The sequence below is a fragment of the Trachemys scripta genome, chromosome 6, assembly GCF_013100865.1.
Source record: "Trachemys scripta elegans isolate TJP31775 chromosome 6, CAS_Tse_1.0, whole genome shotgun sequence".
In the NCBI taxonomy this organism is placed as follows: Eukaryota; Metazoa; Chordata; order Testudines; family Emydidae; genus Trachemys; species Trachemys scripta.
In genome coordinates, this window is record NC_048303.1 from 100,875,177 (window position 1) to 100,898,587 (window position 23,411).

Consider the following 23,411-nt stretch of genomic DNA (forward strand, 5'->3'; position numbering starts at 1 on the left):
CTCTGAATACTTTTCCATTTTATTATTTCATGTTCTTAACATAAAACAAACCCATTCAAGAAACGCATACCATTTTATGCAGAGGAAATAATAAAGGTTGGGATCTGCAAAGGACTCAAAAGGAGCAAGATGTCCAAATCCCATTGAAATTCAACGGATTTGGACACAAAACTCCATCTCAGCTAAAGTGTTCTGAACGAAATAGCGGCCCCACTGTTCCCCACACCCCCCACCAGTGTCTGGGCCGTTTTTTGCATACATGGTGCTCTCACTGATTTGTACAGTTCCTATGGCTTACTGTTCACATCAGTGACATCTCATCTCCTCAAGGCTTGCATTGGCTTTCTCTACTAATGTACTCGAAGGAAAATCATTTTAAAGTTTGCATTGATTTGTGGCAATTTTAGTGTTCAGCAATCAAATCTACACTTTTCTTCTTTAAATGAGAATGTAATTAATTCCACTTGTTCAACAATTAATTAGTTCACAGAGTCTTCTTCCTTCTATATTGAACTTGACTACTGACAGTTTTCTATATGAAGGGGAAAAATGTCAGGAGCACAAAACATTTCCCAGTCACTCTGTATAAAACCCTTTCCAAACATCATTCGCAGCAGTATCATATGGTTTGCTTCATAAGAGAACTATACTCTTCTACCAGTTTCTTCTTCTCATTTAGTTTTTCCAGTACTGCATCCATTAAATATGAAGCGAAAGGAAACTGAAAAAAAAATAAGAAAAATGATTACTGAACTCTATATTTCCTTCAGCTGAAAAATATATGCTAAATATCCTTAAACCATTACATTTCACTTATTTCTGACAACTAGCACCCACTTGCACACATCTGATCTTTCAAAACTGATCTGCCTGGTTAGTGTGTGTAACTTTGTTCTTTATCATAAAAATGATAAAAGAGCAGAGTAAAATGAAAAAAGATAAACGCCTTATTGAACAATTCATGGTTTACTGACCATGTTAATGATGTAATCTACAATACTAGCAGCTCTGTCATTTATCTTCAATCAGCTGATCAATATGAGGTTACAGTCATCTCTAGGGCACATATAAATAGAAGTAGTACTGTATGTTCACTACGCTCAAGAGAGTGAGACAGAACTATCAATACAGTTCCCTGTGCTGCTGCTAAATGTCTCAAGAGTTGTATAGTGAAACTTTTGTGAATAAATGCAGAAAAAAGATCTCCATTGATCAGGATGTTGCAGAGAAGTCTGTTACTCTAAACATAATGGGAATTTTACAAAAAGCTGAGTTTACATATTTTACAGAAAAGTTAGATTCACTCTTGTAGCTACGTTCAAATCCAGCTTTTTAAAGGAAAACAACTGGTGTATTGTCCTCTATTATGTCTTTAAGACGTAACATATACTAGATTTTATTGCATATAGTTTGGACTTTTTCAGTGTATATCATACTGTACAAAATGGTGTAGATTCAGCCCTGGATAGATTCTGCTGCCAGTGTAATCCAAGTGTTTGAGTGCAGGGAGGTGGAAAGTCCATCAGCGGGTGGCACAAGGTAACACCAACTCCACTCAGTTACCCATTGCCCCCAAAAGTGAGCAGTACTGGTGGGGTGGCAGGCTTAGATATTGCACTGCTTCAGTACACCTTCTGGAAAGCCTCTGCTAGCAGAGGATGTCCCAGGAACAACTTAAAGCTGACCCTCCTGGAAGAAGCCTTGGGTTAAAGCAGTGGTGTCTTCACAGGGAGGTGAATCCTAATGGAAGAGCCACATCTGTTCTGAATTTCTTTTTTAATTTCTATATCCTCCTCTCTTCCCATCATGTCTGCTGGGCTTTAAAGATTAATCTAGGTTGATATTATTTATGCCAGATATAGTTATTGCACATTTCCTATAGAAAAGGCACAAACTACAAAAGAAGCTAAAAGCTAGCGTGAAAGGACATTGAACAAGCTGGACAATGGTAGGGCTATTTTTATTTAGATGTTTTAGAATTAAAATGTTACAAGAAATTATCTGTATAAAACGATGGAGGGTAAAATCTTGACCTTACCCATGTGGGCTGTGCATGAGGGATGGAGTGGTGCGGGCCAAGTACTATGTCCTGCCCAACAGTCACTGCATTTACAAGGCAAGCTGCCATGGTGCGCTGTGTATTCCTCCTCTTGAGTAAGAACGGTATGTGCACAGGGCTAGCACTAGCTGGCTGGACATGACCTCCAGCGCTCAGTCTATAGCCCCTCGGTCTGTGATGTGGGATTGCTCAGCTAGTCAAGCACACTTACTAGCACTCTCTTGAGAGCTTCAGGAACTACTACACTGTTGTGTGAGGATCAAACCATTGATCACAGCATGTACTGGTATTACAACAGCACAATCTCAGCTCAAATCCTTTGCCGACTGTACTGTAATCTGCGGGCCTGTCTCCCCAGCCCAGGAAGGACTCACTGTTATGCCCAGAGTACTTCAGGCCCTTCTTCCAGGGCACCATTTTATTTTTCAAACATAAAACTTAGGCAAAACATCTAAACAAAGCAGTTCCTCCACCAGGGGCTACAGCTCCCAGAGGCTTTCCCACTTGTCCCTCACAAAGCTGAACAGAAGACAACCCTTCCCTTCAATCCCCCTGCTTCAGGAACCCATCACCGTCCTGCAACTCCATCCCAACTGAGCTCTTTCTCAGCCCATTACAGGGATCACTTGACCCCTTCCCAGCAGGGTCTGATAATCAAACAGGGCTGGCTGGCCCCAGACCTCAGGCACTTAAAGAGGCAAGCCATCCTGTTACAGTTACCTTCTACCGTGCTGGAAAATTACTGACCATAGCATGGTGCCCACTCTGTAACTGCTCTTCATTGTTTACATATACTTCAAAGTCTCACATAAGTTCTTCTTTCCCTAGCTTGACCACATTCATTTTTGATTCATTTTATATTTTTTCCTAATGAATTGCTTTAAATTAATGTATTATCTCACTGCTTTCTCAGGTTCCTATCATTCTATAGTGTACTCGCTGTTCACTATTTTTGCAGCTGTATGTCATAACAAAGTGATCTTTAAAGAAGTCTTTCTAACTAAATTATTCACTTAAATCAAGAGCAGCAGAAGGTTGAATATTGTGGCATTCTCTCACATGTGTCAGTCTGGGAGAAGTATTTGTGTTTTTATCTGAGTCTCTTTATAGACATACACTCTGCACTGAATCACTGCAGTCTTCGTCTTCAATAGAAGCCTGTCAGATTTACTTTTATAGATGACTTTGTAAATACGCTGGGATATTTGCGTTCCTGTTCAGGATTTCAGAACAGTTGACGAAAATCCAATCTAAAGAATCCATCCCAGATTTTAAACCTGCCCAAAGCCTGGGGCAGGACTGTGTGAATTTAGTTAGCTCATGTCCGTACCTAAGCTGCGCAGACATGTTCAGTACAGCTGTCAGTTATGTATTTTAGTACTGAATGTGGTTTCATTCAAGTGGCTCCCAATAATCTGGGCCACAACCAGTTTTCTGAAAGGTAACTGGTGGTAATAATACTAGACACCATTAACTGTAATTTATAATAGCATTGAAGGAAAGTAAAATTTAATAGAGTTGTATAAATTCAGACAATCTGAGAGAGCAACAGCAGCCTAGCTTTACATGTTTTAAGACTTACTATATTGCCTAAGTTTTCAACTTTTCACTGTTGTAATAGGAAAATCTATAAAGATGAAGTGGGAACATTCTGTGCAGATGTTAACAAGACAGCTAGTCATCTTGGGGACATAGTCCATGCTCCCTCCCAGTGGACTAATAGTTACAGCACAAGCCTAAGAGTCAGGAGTGCTAGGTTCTCTTCTCAGCCTTGAGTCACTATGACCTTGGGCAAGATAATACCTGTCTTTCAGCTTCTCCATCTGTAATAATGGGGAAAATAATATTTATCTGCCCCATGGGGTGTTAGGAAGCTTTAGCAATTTGTGTTTTGAAAGTGCTTGGAGATCCTTAGATGGAAAAAGATATAAATGCAAAGTGGTGGTGTTGTTATTCTAATGAGGAATGACATCCCAGTTCACAGTGTGTCAATTACCAAAAGCATCCACCCCACAGACTATATTATTCTGCTTGACAGTGATTTACAAATTAATACAAAAATTAAGTTGTTTATTTCTTTGCTAATATTTTTGGAGTGCACACAACAGTGATTACAAATACATTTAATCTGCCCATTGCGGGGAGTATTGCAATAAAACCTTTTATATTTTTTTATGTAAATAGATTTTTTTTTTCACTTCAGAGCAGCTTCATCTTGAAGTAGGTAAATTGTAAATTCAACGGAAATTAAACTTGAGCAGAGCAGGCTGAAATTGCATCTGAAGCTGCTAATTTCAGCAGAGGCAAAACTGGAGCGTTTGTTCATTTCAACTTAAATGAATTAGTTGTAAAAACTCAGTAGGGTAGTAATCTGAAAATTCATCACTCTATTATTGTTCCTTGGCTATACCGATTTGTGAAGACTCATGTGACTAACAAATTCCCATCTGTACATCTGTTGTCCACTATTGGCACACGTTGGAACATTTGCTAATGAATCCAACTGCTCGCTTTATTCAGCCCATTTCATACAATGCAATGCATGATTATTACTGCTCATCCCATAAAATCATGCATTTATAGTGTTCCAAACTACCATCCTAGAGAACAGAGTTCCTGTCGTATTACTGCAAGGACAACACAAACATGGATGCTAGGCTTGATGGCCCAGCACAGATCTTAAAAGGTATAGAACACAAAGTACTGGTTCTAGATGCAGACCATCGTGTCTGTTAGGGAGACTTAGCTGTTTTAAGGACAGGATTCTTGAAGCTGTAGTCTCTGGGTTAAAAAAGGAAGGTAGATGGTGACAGTGGTAGCATGGGGTGAGGTTGGGGGGGGGTTTCATAGGACTAAGCATGTGACTATGCTGGTAGCAAGGCCTGCTGTGGAAGAGAGAAAATAAAAGACAGGCTCTGTTGCTAGCAAGACAGCATGGGAAGGCAGGGAGTTGACCCCACCGGGAAATCTGAAGGGGGACATCTATGGCTGTTAGGCTACATTCCCAGATGAGAACTGAGTGGGTCTGTGGTCAGATGCCAGTGAGTGAGCCAAGCCCTGCTGGGAGGGTTGTGGAGAACCCTTGTAGCTGAAGGGTGGAAGGACCGTTGCAAGACCTGACACAAAAGGGAAGGATTATCCATAGACCCTAGTGAGAGATCTGTAGAAAGCTGGGGACAAGGTGTGATGGGGAGTTTTCCTGTTTGTTACAACCATTGGAATACAATTTTTATATTAACAAAGAAGCCCCAAGGAGGGTACATTTTATTATGGAGTTATTGTTGCATTAGGCATGATAACCCTAGAGGCACACAAGGAGGAAGGGGAACTGAGGCACAACTGTGTACCTGACAAAAGGACCAGTTAAGCCAACCTTGTAACAGGCTCCAAGGCTTGAAAGATTTTGGCAGACTACTTGTATCTTGTTAAAAATCTCTCTTCGAGGTTTGAAGGTAGGGTTGCCAGGTGTCCGTTTTTTGACCTGAACGCCCGGTCGAAAAGGGACCCTGGTGGCTCCCGTCAGCACGGCTGACCAGGCCATTAAAAGTCTGATCAGTAGCGCAATGGGGCTAAGGCAGGTTACCTGCCTGCCGTGGCTCCCGGAAGCAGCGGCATGTCTCCCCTCCAGCTCCTATGCATAGGGACAGCCAGCGGGCTACACATGCTGCCCCTGCCCCAACCGCCAGCTCTGCAGCTCCCATTGGCCAGGAACCACAGCCAATGGGAGCTGAGGGAGCGGCACCTGTGGACAGGGCCTGACTCAAATAGCTAGCATAGGCACTAGGAATGTGAGGAGAGAAGTGGGGAAAGAATCTTCCTTTCATGCCCCACTGGAGCTGTAGACATGTCAAATGGATAGAATGGCCTACACTGGTTGTTATGTGCCCTACTCCCCCATTAGGGAAGGACTGGAGATTGTGTGCCCTGGTGGATTCCCCAGCTCTGCCTTGCTCATGCCCCATTAGCTATGGATAGCCTCTCTGAAGTCTCCAGGCAGGAGCGTGTACCTCCTATGACGCCTCTTCACATACAGCACCCGCTTGTGCCACAGAAACCCATTAACTTTCACCCCATTCTATTTTACATACAAGGGGTGGGGTTTTTAGGATGTTTGTTTTACATTTTTCAGTGATGAGGTTCCAGGCACTGGGAGTTGATGCATGAATACAAAGATCATCAAAAAGACCTCATTGGCCAGTCAAAATGTAGCTTTAGACAATGTGTGTTTATAAATATCACAGTAGAATTCCCAACTCAGTTATTTCCTTAGATAATACAATTTTTATTTGAATAATATTTTGAAAAGGAAATTTCTCTATTTAGATTGTTCGGGCAGTTCTTTGCATGTGTTCGTACAATAGCTAGTACAGTGAGGCCTCGATTCTGACTGAGGCCTCTGGACACTATATTATGTAATTATTAATCATAGCAACAGTAATACTTTTCTAAAGCCAGCATAAATACAAACCTTTTCAGGTCATAACCGTACAGAAAATAGGAGTGTAGATGAAGTGTAAAACAGAGGTGTGCTATAGTCGTTTATGATTACACTCTAGGGGAATCTATAAAATGACATTAAAAGCAACTAGTGCTTCCCCCAGTCTCCCCCAAAATTTCTAATGCAGCAGTAAAACAGCATATGTCAGTAATAAAAATAAAATGTCTATGACATTTTAAATGTTATCGTACTGTCACAGTGGAATAAAATTAGCTTGAAAAATGATCTAGAGGGATATGATGCAGTTCATTATGTATAACAGCAACAGCAGCAGTTTCCCAGTGTTCATAAAGGTTTCTCCATTAAATTTACCTCCAGTCAATAATTAGGAGTCCACAAATAAACCTAGGCAATTAAATCAATACTGCTGGGCAATTATGTTCCAGAGTCCGGGCTCAATGGCACAAAAAGACACTATATCAAACTGCAGTGATCTGATGCAATTTTCTGCAGGACATTTTCTCACAATAAGTGCAGAAAGTAAGCCTGAGATGCCATATCACAGATGTGTATGTGTACATAGAATATAAATGTATCTCACTGTGCAAAGTCTACATTTTATTCTTATTAGAGTCCTGACAAAAAGTTCCCATTTTTTCCACTGTTAAATTGAGCATTTCAGATCAGAATTTTTAGAAACATGTATTAAAAATAAACACAGTATCCACCAATGCACAAGACATGACTTGAAAATGGTAAAGGGCATATCCTTTTCCATGGGCTACTCCCAGGTAGGATCAGTTTTCTTCACGTCCATCTGTTGGAGGCATGATTTAATCCCTCACACAGAAGAGGAAGCAGATCTTGACCTCAAAACCAGCCAGTCCCTGGTATCCTCCAGGCTCTTGCCAAAACGTTTTCTATGGCAGTTGGGCTGCCAGGTGTCTCCCATGCCCCTACAATCCCTGCCAGGAAAACGGAACAGGGATGCCTCACAGCACAGAGAGGGGAAGCAGGTAAGTTAATGATGACCAAATCACCATTCACTTACTCACTAAATTCCCATGAGTTAGAGACGAGGAAAGTGCTCGTGCTGAAAGCAAGCAGCCCTTCCTCCTTCCCTAGCTGAAGTTCCCAGTCCCCTTGGAACCTAAAGAGAAAGAGGTACTTGGTCACAAAAACACCACTCTCCTCATCCTCAATGCACTACCCTCTGCTTGTGGTGGTGGAGAGGATGATATGGCCCTAAATCTTTTATTTAGTTTACTTTTATGATCTGCCAGGTGCAAAAACAAAAATCACATCTGAATTAAGAAAGAATATAGTCCCCAGTATGAACCAAGCACATCATTTATTCCTACAACTTACTAAAGTTTATGGTTAAAATTTCTCAAATCTGAAGGAAACGTAGGGACTACATTTGTTTTTCTGTTTTGTTTCAGTTTTGCATATAGCACTAAAACTATTTAAATGAAGCTGTACTGCTTGTGGCCAGGCCAAAGCAATTCAATGGGTATTTCAATCTCCTTGGCAGCAGTCGTAGTATCTTCTGATAATGAATGAAGAAAAACAATCACCATTTTAATAGCTGATTATGGGATTTAATCTTGACACTGAAATGTTTTTTATTTTCTTTAAATATTATTTGCTGTTTAGAAATGACTAGCCTCTGAAATGGCTTTCAAAAATATTTTTAATTATCTGCTTTCTTATTAGAAATGACGTATACAGCATAGGCACTCACACTACTGCATATACATTTACATTTATAAATCAAATATTTTATTTCAGATATTAGATACACGTAATCACGATTCAGAAGGTAACTAAAATATAATGAAAAAGTTTCAAGATCCAGTGGATGTTGTCAGTGATGTCCAAACAACAACTGACTACGACTAGAAAAGCAGGGCTCTCACCTGCCAATAAACTGCCCTTGATCACTTACAAGAGGGGAGCATCCCAGCAGACTGTGTGTGTATTAAAAAAAAAGACTTGAAAGAGAAGAAAAAGTATCACACAGGTCACAGCGGCAGTCTCAGAGGACCCCTCAGGGATTTCAACTAGTCTCAGCCTTGTCATCCTCTATGCAGCCTTCCACTCTGCACAGAAAATGTCGATAGGAAAATGTTTGAGGGGCCTCTGGTGGAAATTTTTTCATTCTTTCTGCATTGACAGGATGCCAAATCAATATTTACTTCCCACTAACAAGCTGCTCGAGGTCTCAGTAGAAAATATTGTAGAGAATGCGGGAAGACACGGTAATAAACAGCTGTCTGGCTGTGAGGAAAACATGAATTGACTGGAAACAGGTCCATAGTAAAAGGTCACTGAAACCCATGAACTCCTCAGGTGTCCATATCAACTACTGACTTTAAAGGCACATAATAAAAAATCTCTTTTTCCTAAGAGGTATGAAAGAATGGATCCTTTTCACTCTACCAAGCATACAGACTGACTCAATAATTTAATTAATACATTTGTGAAGATCTGTGCTGGTTTTCCCCAGATTCTTTTCATCCGTTAAGTTAGCTAGTACAAATATGGTGTTAACTTCTTCTCTGTCTCATGTAATGCCTCACAGTTAAAGAGAGGTAGAAAAGAAACATCAGAAAATAATAATGTTGCACTGCATGAATGACTACTATTAAAGATATATAATTAGTTAGATTAGGAAGTTTTAATTCATTAAGTGGATGAATAAAATGTAGTACCTGTCCTTCAAGAAGTTTCTGTATGTAACACAGCCATTCCTTATCCTTTTCAACTTCCATTTTAGCCCTTTCTGTTTCCTAAAAATAGAATAAATATGAATTACATAGTATTTTGCTACTATTATACTCGCAGAAGATACTGGATAGTTACAGACAATCATAACTGCATTTTTGCACACCAATTGAGTAACTGTATGTGTAAATGGGGACAATACTTTGAAAACTGGCTGTCTAAATTGGATCCGCAAAATCTTTGAGGGCTTCCATTGCATTTACATAACCTATATTTGCACATGCAACTGGATAACTGCATGCCCAGTTCTTCTTTAAAATACACTTGTGTGTGAATGAATATATGTGCAAATTTAGTAATTGCAATTGAGGAAGTCACTTTGGAAGTTTGGGATCTACACATAGATTAATAAAATAAAACATGCATGTGATGTATACATACAGTGTAAATATATCAGCTGTACATTTACATTTCCTTTGTGTGTGTATTAGACACAGACACTTAGAATACACATTATGGCAAAAATATAGGACCCTATTCTGATCTCAGTTATACTGAGGTAAATAAGGAGTAACTCCATTGAAAGCAATAAACCTACAGAGGCGTAGAACTGGTTTTAAGTGAGATAGAAATCAGACCTATAATGTATTTGTGTGTATGCAGTCTCTCTCTCACACACACACACAGTGCAATTCCTTTAAAAGTGTGGAACACACCCTTTGTGGCTTCTACAATGTGGAGTGCTAACAGAACTAGTCATAATCTGTTGTGACAATGTGAAAGTATTATCACTACTAGTCAACATTTTCCAAGTAACAGCACACACACTTTTTATATTTGTATGTACACACAGTCAGTCTACATCTTTTTTACTCACTAGCTAGCTTTATTTCAGCTTGAGCAACTAAGAAAACATAATATTTATCACAGAGTGTTTTGATGATGTCAAATCAAATATTCTGCCATAAAACTGTAGGATAGGCTCAAGAAAGAAAAACAACAGGCTCCTTATTAGAAAACACCCATTTAACAGAATCACTTTAATAGTTACCGAAATTAGAGAAAACATGCACAAGTAAACTGATTTTGGTATGACACGATACATTCCAAATTGCTTCATTAGTACTGAAGTCCACCTTCAAAATGAATGTTGTGTGTGACATTATCAAATTTCCTCATGAAAAAAGGAAATTACTAAGGATTTTGAAATTATTAAAAACTCCGCATCCCCATGTTCAAATCAGTAAATTTATTTTTTAATGTACGCATTTTATTGTATTCATAATGTCTCCACTATAACTTTGCCCCTTCTATTTGTTCCTTTATTCACCGGTTACATTTTGTCTAAATCTTAGATTGTGAGCTCTCTGAGGAAGGTACTGTCTTTACGTTCTCTCCTTGTACAGTGTCTAATACAGTGAGGCCTTGATCCACGATTGGGAGTTCTTGGGTGCTACTGCAGTAGTTATAATAATAAATAAAAAAAATGTTGGGCCACATCCTCTGTTGATGAAAACTGTAGTAGCGCCACTGATTTACATGGAACTGCATCGATTAACACCAGCTAAGGATATGCCTTTTATCCTAAAATAGCCCTTAAAATAGCTTACCTCATCATCTTCTGTATCTAGCATCTCCGCTAGGTCAGTCTTTGAAATATTAAGGATAGATGCTGCCAAGGACTGGGCTCGGTGGACAGACTCTTTGGAAAGATATCTGTTGCATTCTTTCTCTTCTTGTATTTTTTTAGCATGTCTGATTCGCATTCTCATCTCCTGTACATTACGCTGTAACTCTCTGGTTAAGGCCTAGAATATATGAGAGAGATAAATACACTACTGTAGTTTTGTGAAAGTGCAAATGCGATGAAAGATAAGCTTTAGGTTGTAAGCTCCTGGGGACAGGAATTCCTTGTTATTTTCGGTCACTGTTTAAATAGTAAAGTCTGAAACAAAAATGAAGAAGTAGATGCAATATAGAAAATAAACGAAATTTAGCCTAATCTGGTCATTCCGTTTAATATTTTTGTTAGCTGTATCTAAAACTAATTACCTGACATCACTCCCCTTAACATAAAGCATATTCACAGAGCCAGCAAAGAGACCGATACAGATACCACTGATTTAACTCTCAACCCTTTTCAGATTCAATGGGACACAATCATCTCTAGAGTAACTTCACTGATCTCAATGGAGTTACACCAGGACTAGATTTGCCCCACTGGGTTCAAGCAGTGGTACCAGTTAAGCTGATCTGCAGGCTGTCACATCAAGTAGCAGAAAGTTGTCTTTTTCTCCATCAGTAGGCACTATGCTTCCCACAATGTGACCACAATGACATCACTCAAATTGTGTTTATGAATTCCTTCCTTCTTTGTTCATTTCTCCAATCCCCAGTCATCAGAAGTAGTGATTATCAGTCTGCTAATTAGTGGCCACATACTTGAAGCACATGTAAGTGAAGAGTAGAAACCCTCCTCCCCCCAATCTGATGGCTGTACCTGATGTCCATCCTGCACATTTTGATAGTCAAGGTTTAAACTGGGATTTGTGATTTATACACAGCTGGCTGATCATCTGGACCTAGCCAAGCCATTAGAGTCTATGCTAAGCTGGTTTGAGCAGGTAGTCACTTTTTTGATTGCATATACTTTAAAGCTATTAGCTCAGAATGTACATAAGCAGCCTGACCCCTGTTCCCACTGAAGTGGAAGGAGGATCAGGTCCCAAAGGAAGGCTATACAAGAGACTAGTTTCCAAATCCAAGCCTTAAAGTATAGGGCATCAGTGAAGATTCAGCTCTAGCCTCCCTTTTCTGCTTTGGAGAACATTTAGAACTAGTTTTAAGCTAGAGTAGGATGCCTGATCTGGACAAGCTAGCATTAAATAACTCAAACCAAACCAAGCATGGGTTTACTGTGCTCATCCTGGAATTCAGTTCCTATGTACCAGAAAGCTGTTGACAAATTCAAGGGAATTCAGAGAAGAGCAGGCCATGGCTGAGAGATAACTAAGTGGGATGTGATTTTGAAAATGTAAAGATAGTTCAATGTAAGTGGCAAAAAATAAGAGGCGCTATTTAGGGTGGTCTAAAGGGGGTTACTAGTTAGGAATCCTGGGATAAAATTGAGAAAAGGAAAATTTGGGGTGATTATCAGGGAAAGCTTCCTGACAGCTAGATATATAGTATTAATTTCTGAAATACTCTCCCCCAGGGACGTGGACATAGTGTGAGCCCCATCACTTAGAATATATAAAACAAGACAAAACACAAGAAAATGTACAGTAGGAAACACCCTACAGTGACCAGGAGGTGGCCTCAATGCCCTAATAGATCTTTTCCATCTCTAAACGTCTCTGATTCAATGGCATAGCATCCCAGAGCACTACCGCTAAGCCACCAGGCTGACAACACAAGTGATTTTTTTTGAAGTGTGACTTTGTCAGATGCAGAGAAAGATGAGTGTTATTTAAAAATTGCCAGCTGGGGAGAGTTGAGAGAGCAACGGTAGCTCACTGTCAGAAGATCCACCTAGTGTACCCAAGTGGCACCATGAGCCAACCATTAGGACTGTAATTGTCAACAAATAATATCCTGGGTGAGTTTAAGATTGGAGAATAAGGGTTTTCTTTTGATCATCATATCCAGGAATATTTTTAATAAACTATCTTTCTCCAGCCACTGATAAATTCCTGAAAATTCTTTCCATATTCAGAGCTAACAAGCACTGAATACCTTAGTCTCATATAAAATTGATTGCAGTATTATGAAGCCTGTTTATTGGCATTTTGGGTAAAGTACTCTTCAGCTTTCAGTGTAATCAAAACACTGTTAATGTATTTGAAACAAATCTTAACAGATTTCTCTGATCCCAAGATCTATTCATTATCTTCCTGTTACTTTCACAATTTAGTATTTTGCTACAACTAGTTAAACTATCCTTATTATAAACTTGCATTCCCCCAACACAGATTCTGAAGGTACATCTACTCTTACGGTGGGGTGTAGAGTACAGGCACTGCACGCCCAGTTAGCACGGGTATAAACAGCAGTGGACGGTGAGGGACGGCTTAGGAGAGAAGAGTGGAGCAGAGTGCCGTACATGCCTGACCCTCGTGTAAATACCCTACACGGCTCTCTGCATGCCCAAATAGTTCTTCCCATGTTTACATCTCTATTTTTAGCAGCGTAGTTGCCTGCTGCCTCCCTGCTGTTGGAGCCTCGTCTCACCGCAGCGAAAGGCTCCAGCAGCAGGGAAAGGCTCTAGCAGGGGGAGGCAATGGAGAACAGCTCTGGCATTTCCCCACTGCAAGAGCTTTTCCCCACTGTGAGAGCTGCACCCCACAGTGACAAGGGTGGACTCAGCCTGCTTTCACTGCAGCGTGTAGTGCCTGTACCCTACACGCTGCCGTAAGTGTAGACAAAGTGCGGTGGGTACAATGAAAGCGAAACAGGTATTCCAATCTGTCCAATGTCAACAATAGCAAAAGGATTCCAGCTCCTGTGGTATTTTCAATATAATGTCTTGAGACAATTTATTTCCATAATATTTCTAGAGCTGACCAGCCAGCTGGCTGGGGGGAAAGTCAGAGCACGAGATTTTCAAAAGAATCTAAGGGAACTGGGCCCTATTCTCTACTGGCCAAATTAAAAGTAGCTGTGTAGGCACTGCTTTAATGTTCCAGCTCAGGCTCTCAGGCCTCCCTATCCCTGCAGGCTTGAGAGCTCGAACCCCAGCTGAGCCACAACGACATGGCTATTTTTAGCATGCTAGCACGAGCCCCACTAAACCAAATCTGTGGATCCAGGCTGAGGCAGATGCAGTGCTGACCTATCCGAACTGAGACAGGAAGCCACTGTCCAACTGGTTTAAACAGCTAACCAATTTCTAACAGGGTTTGGTTTGTGTTGAACCAAAGTGTGTTGAACCGAGTAGCAACACTGTTCTCTAATTCAGTAAAGGTCCAATACAGACTGTACTGAAGGTTCAGATTTACTCTGGTCTGAGGTTCCAAACTAATCGAGCATTTCCCATTGCGTCTTTTACAAATTTAAATATTTTGAAAGAGACAGCGCTATAGACAAACCTGCTGAAGTGAATGCAGGATATGGCTTTAATGTAGTATTCATGTTTGATGACAACACCTTTTATTAGTATTAGCGATGTTAGTACTTGCTCTTTCTTTTTGTTTTCCTTTGTCTCAAATCTAGGGGATATTTTCTTGCTCAAGTCATTTTCCCAGCTTAGATGTTACTGTCAGATTTATTCCTGTGGGACATACTTAGCTTCTACCAGCCGACTGGAGTGGGAATCCCTGATTAATTCCTGAAAATGGCTCTACAACACATCAGTGCAATTGCTACTGGGCCAGCTATATATAATGCAATAGTTTAAATCTCCAATCCTTTTTAAGCAGTAGGAATTGTCACGTTAGCTGCATGTAGTTATATAAATCTTATAACTATGTATTACAACAACATCCCCTGCAGTTATCATTACAAACTAATTTCCATTATAAACCTTGTTTCCATATTTTCCTAACTTTCTGAAACATTCATTTTTTGGGGTAAAATTTTCCATTCTTAAGTCTCTACAGAAGGTGACTTTTAAAAAAAAAGTTTGAGCAATGTATCTTTTGCCATTTTTGAGGTCTACAAGGCTGAAAATATTACATTTGCTATTTTTAAAAGTGGCCACACATTTTTACACAGAGATTATTTGGAACTGGTGTAACTTTGAAAACTGGCATGTATGGTAAAGTGTCCACATTGAGAAGTAAATCCATGACCAAGTCTGACAAACACTGATTGGATAATAATAAAACTTCCCATCTCCCCCTATTCAGAAAAGATTATTCCCATGTAGGGGAGTAGATACTATGGATTTTCCCAATGCAAAGGGTTGAGGGGTTTCAATCTGCTAAACACTCAACATTACAATTGACATGAGTTGATCTTGGACCATTGCAATGGTACTTGATGATGGCCTCAATGCCTATAACTATGGATGTAATTACCATGATTACTTACACAAATGACCCCATAGCTGTCTGAAGAATCACTTGCATGTGGAGTCCTTAATTTATATGCATAGTCAAGGTAACCATGTGCACAAATGTAGGGAAGCAACTGTGCAAGCAATGAGTGCATAAATGAGCCTCTGCTTTCTAAAACAACACAGCCCAGAAAAATCACCAGAGTCATGAAATGCAAAAGTTAATATTCCAAATGCAGTGTTATCTTAACGATGTTGCAAATCATGTAATGTTTTCTAGCCCACTATTTAAATATGTATTTTAATAGTTTATTCTTTTTGGCATAAAATAGATATACTATAAAAACATTCAAGATGTGCAACATGTCCTTGTTAATATTTCAACTGTAACTCAGACTTTGCATTACCTTATTTCTGGTGACTAACATTTAAACCTTAATGACATTAAAAAGGTTTTTGTCCATACCGTAAATTCACTTGATGTAAGGCCTGTAAAAATAAATACTCTGTACAAGCTTTATACTTTATACAGACTCTAAAATGCATGCTGGTTACAGCCTTGCATGAGAGGCAACACATAGCTGTGCCACGACAGGAGCAGCCCTGGGAAGGAACTGTAATGTAGAGTACATATAAGGCACCTGGGGATTGGGAAACAACTCTCTCTGTGGGCAGGTTACTCCATAAAGGCCCACCACAGACTTTCTGAATCACCTGAGTTTGGCCACAGTGGACCACAGCTGTGATCTGGTATGGCAATTTCTATGTCTCCTCCCACTCCTAGATGTTCGCCTTCTTTTCAAACCACCCCTTTTACTCTTGGAACGGCCTCTCCTCTGGTGGTGGCAAGGCAAAGTCATCCAAGGATGATCCTCACCTTTGTGCTATTATATTGTTCCCCTTGCTATTTGTGAGCTAAGTCAGGTAGGGATTTTGTTTTATTATCTGTTTATAGAGTGCTCTGTATCTACTGGTTACTAGGCAGTATAAATCCTATTCTATTTACTCAGGCAAAAATGTACTCCCATTAGTATCAATAGAATAGAATCATAGAATCACAGAATATTAGGGTTGGAAGAGACCTCAGGAGGTCATCTAGTCCAATCCCCTGCTCAAAGCAGGACTAACACCAACTAAATATTCCCCGCCAGGGCTTTGTCAAGCCAGGCCTTAAAAGCCTCTAAGGATGGAGATTCCACCACCTCCCTAGGTAACCCGTTCCAGTGCTTCACCACCTTCCTAGTGAAATAGTGTTTCCTAATATCCAACCTAGACCTCCCGTACTGCAACTTGAGACCACTGCTTCTTGTTCTGTCATCTGCCACCACTGAGAACAGCCAAGCTCCATCCTCTTTGGAACCCCCCTTCAGGTAGTTGAAGGCTGCTATCAAATCCCCCCCCCACTCTTCTCTTCCGCAGATTAAATAACCCCAGTTCCCTCAGCCTCTCCTCATAAGTCATGTGCCCCAGCCCCCTAATCATTTTCGTTGCCCTGCACTGGACTCTCTCCAATTTGTCCACATCTCTTCTGTAGTGGGGGGACCAAAACTGGATGCAATAGTCCAGGTGTGGCCTCACAGTGAATAGAGGGGAATAATCACTTCCCTTGATCTGCTGGCAATGCTCCTACTAATACAGCCCAATATGCCGTTGGCCTTCTTGGCAACGAGGGTGCACTGCTGACTCATATCCAGCTTCTCGTCCACTGTAATCCCCAGGTCCTTTTCTGCAGAACTGCTGCTTAGCCAGTCGGTCCCCAGCCTGTAGCAGTGCATGGGATTCTTCCTTCCTAAGTGCAGGACGCTACCTACACTTGTCCTCATCAGATTTCTTTTGGCCCAATCCTCCCAATTTGTCTAGGTCACTGTGGACCCTATCCCTACCCTCCAGCATATCTACCTCTCCCCCCAGCTTAGTGTCAACTGAGAACTTGTTGAGGGTGCAATGAATCCCATCATCCAAATCATTAATAAAGATGTTGAAGAAAACTGGACCCAGGACCGACCCCTGGGGCACTCTGCTTGATAGCGGCTGCCAATTAGACATCAAGACATTGATCACTACCCATTGAACCCGACAATCTAGCCAGCTTTCTATTCATCCAATCCATACTTTTTTAACTTGCTGGCAAGAATACTGTGGGAGGCCGTATCAAAAGCTTTGCTAAAGTCAAGATATATCACATCCATTGCTTTCCCCATATCCTCAGAGCCATATCCACAGAGCCAGGAGTTTAATAGGAGTCCTGAATAAGGACTAGGAGATTTGCCTCACCACGGTTAATATGATGCCTTGCCACTCCTGAGGTTTCACTTCTTTCCTTATTTTGATGATAAATGTATATTTCACACTAATACACAACAGGTTTTTATTCAGTGAGAATTTGTCTGTGCAGCTGCTGAGCAATAGAGAGTATGAGAGTTTCCTGATTAAGCATAACTGCGAAGGCTACTCCCTAGTCCTTTGTGGTATTACTCACTCAGAAGTGGAGGTGATGTCAATGATGATGGGGATGGAGGTGGTTTAAAGGAATATGAGCAGCACAGGAAGATGTCCTTCTGCCTGACAGATTTTTTATAGAGTGCAGCCAAGGAGAAATGTGGAGTCTTCTGAGGCAAAGGTTTCTCCTCAAATGGCAGTCTGGGGAAGTCCCCCCTTACCTCCCAATTCTTCCCCTCTATTTTAGGCCATCTACTGGGGACAGATATCCCATTCCAATGACAAGATATAAAACCACCCCCGTGTCCCTTCCAGCTCACTAGAAATAATGTATCTTTTGGGGGGGAAATACTAGGCCTGAGACACGTCTATCGTCCTCTTCCTCCTCCTGGAGCCATGCAGACTCATTTATGTTTGCTCCTCACTTTCCAGATCTATTCCACAAATCCCAACTGCAGAGGTGGAAGGGTTTTCTTCCATTTAGGCTTTGTATAAACAGAATGATCAGCCAAAGTGCAACTAGCATGCACAGTCCAGAAGGCTGTGCAGAATTTCACCTGTATAACCTTACAGCACACAACCCGTTTACACATGCAAAGGCAATACTTGAAAGCCTAGCAGGATTTGACTCATATGTACAACAGAAACACTATATTGCAAATGTTTTACCCATGAAATTTCAATAGAATAGTAACAACTTGGACACATCACTTTTTATGATATTACAGTATACAGATGTCAATAAAAAAATCATTGAAGTTTCTCTCCCTTCTTTCTTTGCAATCTGAACAACATAAAACGATTGACATATAGATAGAAAACATTCAACTTTATGTATATACAGTTACTACAGAGTTAAAAATCTAAGGAAGTTGAAAGGCATTACTAATAGCTTTAAACAATATTAAAATACATATTGATGGTGATCTCATTTCAGTGCAAATTCCTTGGTTACCTCTAAACAATTTACATTTATAACCCATGAGCACTTATTTGTGGACAGTCATCCAAAGCTTTGTGTCCCACCACACATACCAGAAATGGAATAGAAAACCTTACATGAAACAGGAAGATCATTGACTCCTGTGAAAATAAAAGCATGAGGGAAGTTTTCACTGAGGAAAATGATCTGAATGTTGCAGAACAGAATGTTAAACTTAAAAAACGAATGCAGCTTTTTACTATTATCATGTATTATTATTTGTATTATAGTAGCACCTACAGGCCCCAGCTTAGATCAGGTACTGTAAAAACACCCAGAGACAGTCCTTGCTCCAAAGAGCTTATAACCTATTCTAAATAGACAAGAGAGACAGAGGCTGGGACGGATAGCAGAGGTACACACCAAGGCAGTGGTAAAGCCAGTGGCACCTATCCATAAACCAAACTGCTTCTCCAAAAATACTTGCCAAAAATAGTTTTAAATACTAATTAAAATACTAAGTACACATGTATCTCTCTATACCATCGAGCCTTCTTCCTTGTTCACATAAACAGGCTGACAAAAACCTGTTATACATTCTTTCACAAAAGAAATGCAGGCGTACTCATGCTCAGTGTTTTGGAGCACAGATCTCAGCTTTTTGCCTTTTAAAAATGTAGCCTGAAAAGTCAGTTAATATTATAACAGAAAAAAGAAGAAAAATGGTGACTGTAGTGACGGAAAATAGAAATTTCAGTGTGTGGAATTTTGTGGCCAATTCTGATCTCAAATCAGTTTTACACTGCTGTAACTGTGCTGACATTAGTGGAATTATTCCTGATTCACACTGGGGCAATTGAGAGGAGAATCAGGCCTTTTTTGTTGATAGTTTTTTTAAAAGACTATTATTCCCCAATTTTTTTCACTTTCTATCCAACCTTGCTTGCCTACTAGGGTGATCTAGCAAATGTGAAAAATTGGGGCAGGAGTTGAGGGGGTAACAGGAGCCTATATAAGAAAAAGACCCCAAAATCGGGACTGTCCCTATAAAACCGGGACATCTGGTCACCCTATTGCCAACATATCATTCCTCCATAATACAAAGGTAAAAAGATCCAAGTAGTTGGAGTAAGAGTTATAAAGCCATAATTTATTCTTGAGTACATCATTTTAACTATCTTTCCCTCTAAGTGACTTCTCTCAAGCAGTCACAGGTGAAGAAAAGTACAGGGATTAAGCAGTTTAAAATATTTTTGAATAATTTCAAGATTAGCAGTTCTAGGACACTAAATACACCTTGCTGAGTTTCCTAAAAAATGTTCAGTGATTAACTAGTTCAATACAAATTAAATCATTTATTGTAACCAACTTCAAATTTTAAGACAAACCAGATTTAAATAAACAGGTAGGAATGGCTAGTTATAGTCTAACCTGAATCTATGTAAAGAATTGTATACAGGAGTTTCTTCAATTGTCTTTTTCTCCTATCTGATCATTTGCTTTGCTGCTAATGTTCTGTTATAACCCCAGCCAGATTTCTTATCCAATGTTGATAATTACTTTGTTTTTTCTATTTCCATTTTTATCCTTACCACGTGTGTCTTGAGTTTAAAAGTTCAATATATTCAGGGTATCTCTTGTAATATAACTCAGAGTAGATGTGTGGGCACAGCCCCTTCCCACTGCAGTTGTATCAAATGGACACCTCATCCCTAGAATACAGGAGGTCCGACACCTCTTGACAAGAGGGGTATTTGGTAACAGATGCTATTTAATCTTTACAATCATTTTAGTGCTTGATATACAGTAGGGAGTAGAAGGTCAAGGAATTCAGACTATAGGTCAGATCGTTTTCAGGCTCATGTTTTTCCTAAGTAACATCAGTAAAGACTCCATAGTTCTTTGTCATCCTGCCACCAAACCTACAAACCAACCACCATGTTTTGTGACCCTGCAAGAAGAAACAAACATTAGCTTACTCTGCACTAGAGAACAATATTTGAATTTAAATGCATATAGTCAGTGTGATCAGACAGAGTATTGGTGGTAAAATATATTAATGACCCCAAAATGCTGTTTATGTGAAATGAGCTGTAATTATCATCTTCAAGTCCTATATATTGTAAATTGTGCTTTACTGTAACACGGTAATAGATTTTAGAGCTGATCCTCACTTCATTTACCCCAGTAATTTAGACAGGTGTAAATTGTATTAGAATAATGACGTTCATTTAAAGGTCGCACAAAAATATTACTATGATTATCTATTTTTAAACAGTAGTGCCCAAAGCCCCCTACTGAGATCATGGGCCCACACACATAATAAGATACAGCCCCTGCCTTAAAAAGTTTACATTCTAAATAGAGGAAGACAGAGGTGAAGCAACATCATACAGCAAGTCAGCAACCTAGACATAAACAGAACCTAGGTTTCTTGACCCCCGACTAGTGCCCTATCCACTAGCCCATGCGGCTCTCTGCACAGACATCCACAAAACATAAAAAATAGAAAACAAACTCACCATGTGAGGGCCAATAGGCACCTAAAGCAAACTAAATTCAAAAATACCTTAAAAGAGGCCAATTCTGCCTCTCCTCACATCAGGAGGGGGAGCATTCCACAAATCGGGAGGTATGGAATGATAGATCTAAACAGCATTTCTCTTGCCTTATTGAGACTTTGGCTCCCAAAGCCCCATAACTCTCAGACCTAAGTGAATGACCTGATAAAAATTGTGTAAGAATCTCAGAAAGATATTTGGTAGCCAGCCTATTAAATGTCTTAAAGTCTTAAAATACAGTGTTAGTCTAAAAAGAATGACCAGGTCAAAAAACCTTCTGCTCCCTGTACGCATTCAGAGTCACACCTGCTGACTTTAGTGATTAAATTAAGAGCTTTTATTACTTTTTTTTAACCTGTTAGGCACTATAGAGCAAACTCAGGTGGGAGAGTGAGTTGGATTCTATTCCTTTTTTTACATCGGGGTTATGTCATTACAAAGCAAATCAATTGCATGACAGCAATAAGCTGTACAGATGTCACTGAGAGCATAACTTGGCGTCAGCACTTTTATTACTGGAGATTATGCTTGAGGAGGAAAAATTTAGTTTGACTATCCAATCCCAGGTAGAGTTTGCAGAGTTGGCAATTCAGGGTTAAAAACCAAACTCCTTTACTTGTATATTATGCATATCTGATTTGGAATCAATGACATTCAGTAAACATGGAATCCCACGGTGCCATTTTTAAACTTAAAGTTTGCAGTCATTTTCCAGAGTAAAACTGTCTGTCTTTAAATAGTAAAAACAAAACTATAAAATCACCAATGCACAGAGTGACATGGACAATAAGCAGAATCCCCTCTGACACCCCAATAAACCACTCACAGTAGTAGACACTGACAAAAGTTGAGGGTTTAAGGTTGATTGTTTTAATAGACTAATATGGAACCTATTACAACAATCTGACTGGTGTCAAAGGCAGTATGATTCACATACCAGAGAGGGGGTCAAAATCTGGTGATATTCATGAGACGGTAAAAACCTGTCTTCATCATAACTAGCATGTGATCACTTAATTTTACCCGTGGTAAAGGATAGTGCCCAAAATATGAATTGTAGTGGCCCTCTGAAGCAATCCCCCACTAAGAACTGTGAAGACTACGGAAATGCTACTCTTCTCATAGCTCTTTCCTGGCTCAGGTAGCAGAATGACTTGCGGACAGGTAGGATTTATCTTCATTTATGCATTAACAAAACAAAAATGTTGTTAAAATAGTGCTCAAACAAATTCTGTCCCTTTCAGAATCCAGGAAGAACTCTATAAACATCTGGGTACCATCAGCTTATCAGAGATAGCCCAGTTTAAACTCATCAAAGAAAAATTTCCCAAGTCACAGCATACATAAAGGCTGAAGAGCATCTTTTGAGCCTTACCACTAAACTGTTCCAATCAACTGAAATAATTATGCAAAGCAGTCCATAAAGGGGCCACTACAAGGACTCCTCGCCACTTACAGATGATGCAATGATATTACCTCCAAATTAAGACTTTTAGGTACAATCTCCAGCCCTCATCACACACAACCACTCTCCCCAGCTTTGATATTTCCTTAGGCCAAACCCTAATAGTGTCCAGAAAAACAGCTACCAATTATGCCCCTGCAAACACTGAATACCTCTCCTAGGAACACCATTGACAGAACAGGCGCTGCAACACAGTCACCATAGTTTGCAAATTCTGACCTGTTCACCTGCTGCAGGATGAACAGTCGCTCCAACTACAGTCATTGGTCCACCACTGCAGCAGTAACACGATCACCACTGGCTTTTGAGATTCATTTGCAGTTTGGTCAAACTCTCTGATGGGTTTGTTCCAAAAGTACTATAAAAGTCCTTTTGTGATTTCTGTTCAAAAGTCACTACATAGGACTCAGGGGAAGGAGACTCCTTTAGATATTCACTATAGCAGCTCTATAATCTTGGACAACATTGTTGCATTACTGTAATTCTGTAACACTACGAGATAAGATTCAACATTAGTTATGTGAATCAGATGTACAGACTTTTACTCAGGAGGATTACACATGCAGCTGCTGAAATATGTTAGACCTTGCAATTTGGTTACATAGAATCGATCATTTAATCTAATTCTTCCAAATTGTGATGCTGGCTGAAGACAAAAAATGTTAAATAATATTCTAGATGTTTTATCTACATCCATATCATCTTTATCTGTTATAGAGATAAAAACCTAAGCGAAATGCATTTTTTCTACAGCTTAAAAATAATAGAAAATGTTGAGTAAGGCAAAGCTCTCTATTTATCCTTC

General features: G+C 39.8%; 1 protein-coding gene across 3 annotated transcripts in view; it reads right to left on the reverse strand.

Moving 5' to 3' along the window:
- Positions 1-224: 224 nt before the first annotated feature.
- Positions 225-23,411, reverse strand: part of CNTLN (centlein) — a 286,401-nt gene continuing 263,214 nt past the window's right edge. For all 3 annotated transcript variants that reach the window (XM_034773873.1, XM_034773872.1, XM_034773875.1), the window contains 3 exons: positions 10,835-11,032; positions 9,212-9,289; positions 225-721 (listed from right to left, as the gene is read on the reverse strand). In XM_034773873.1, the coding sequence (XP_034629764.1) occupies positions 620-721; positions 9,212-9,289; positions 10,835-11,032 (378 nt within the window). In that variant the 3' untranslated portion in view covers positions 225-619. The remainder of the gene's footprint in view (positions 722-9,211; positions 9,290-10,834; positions 11,033-23,411) is intronic.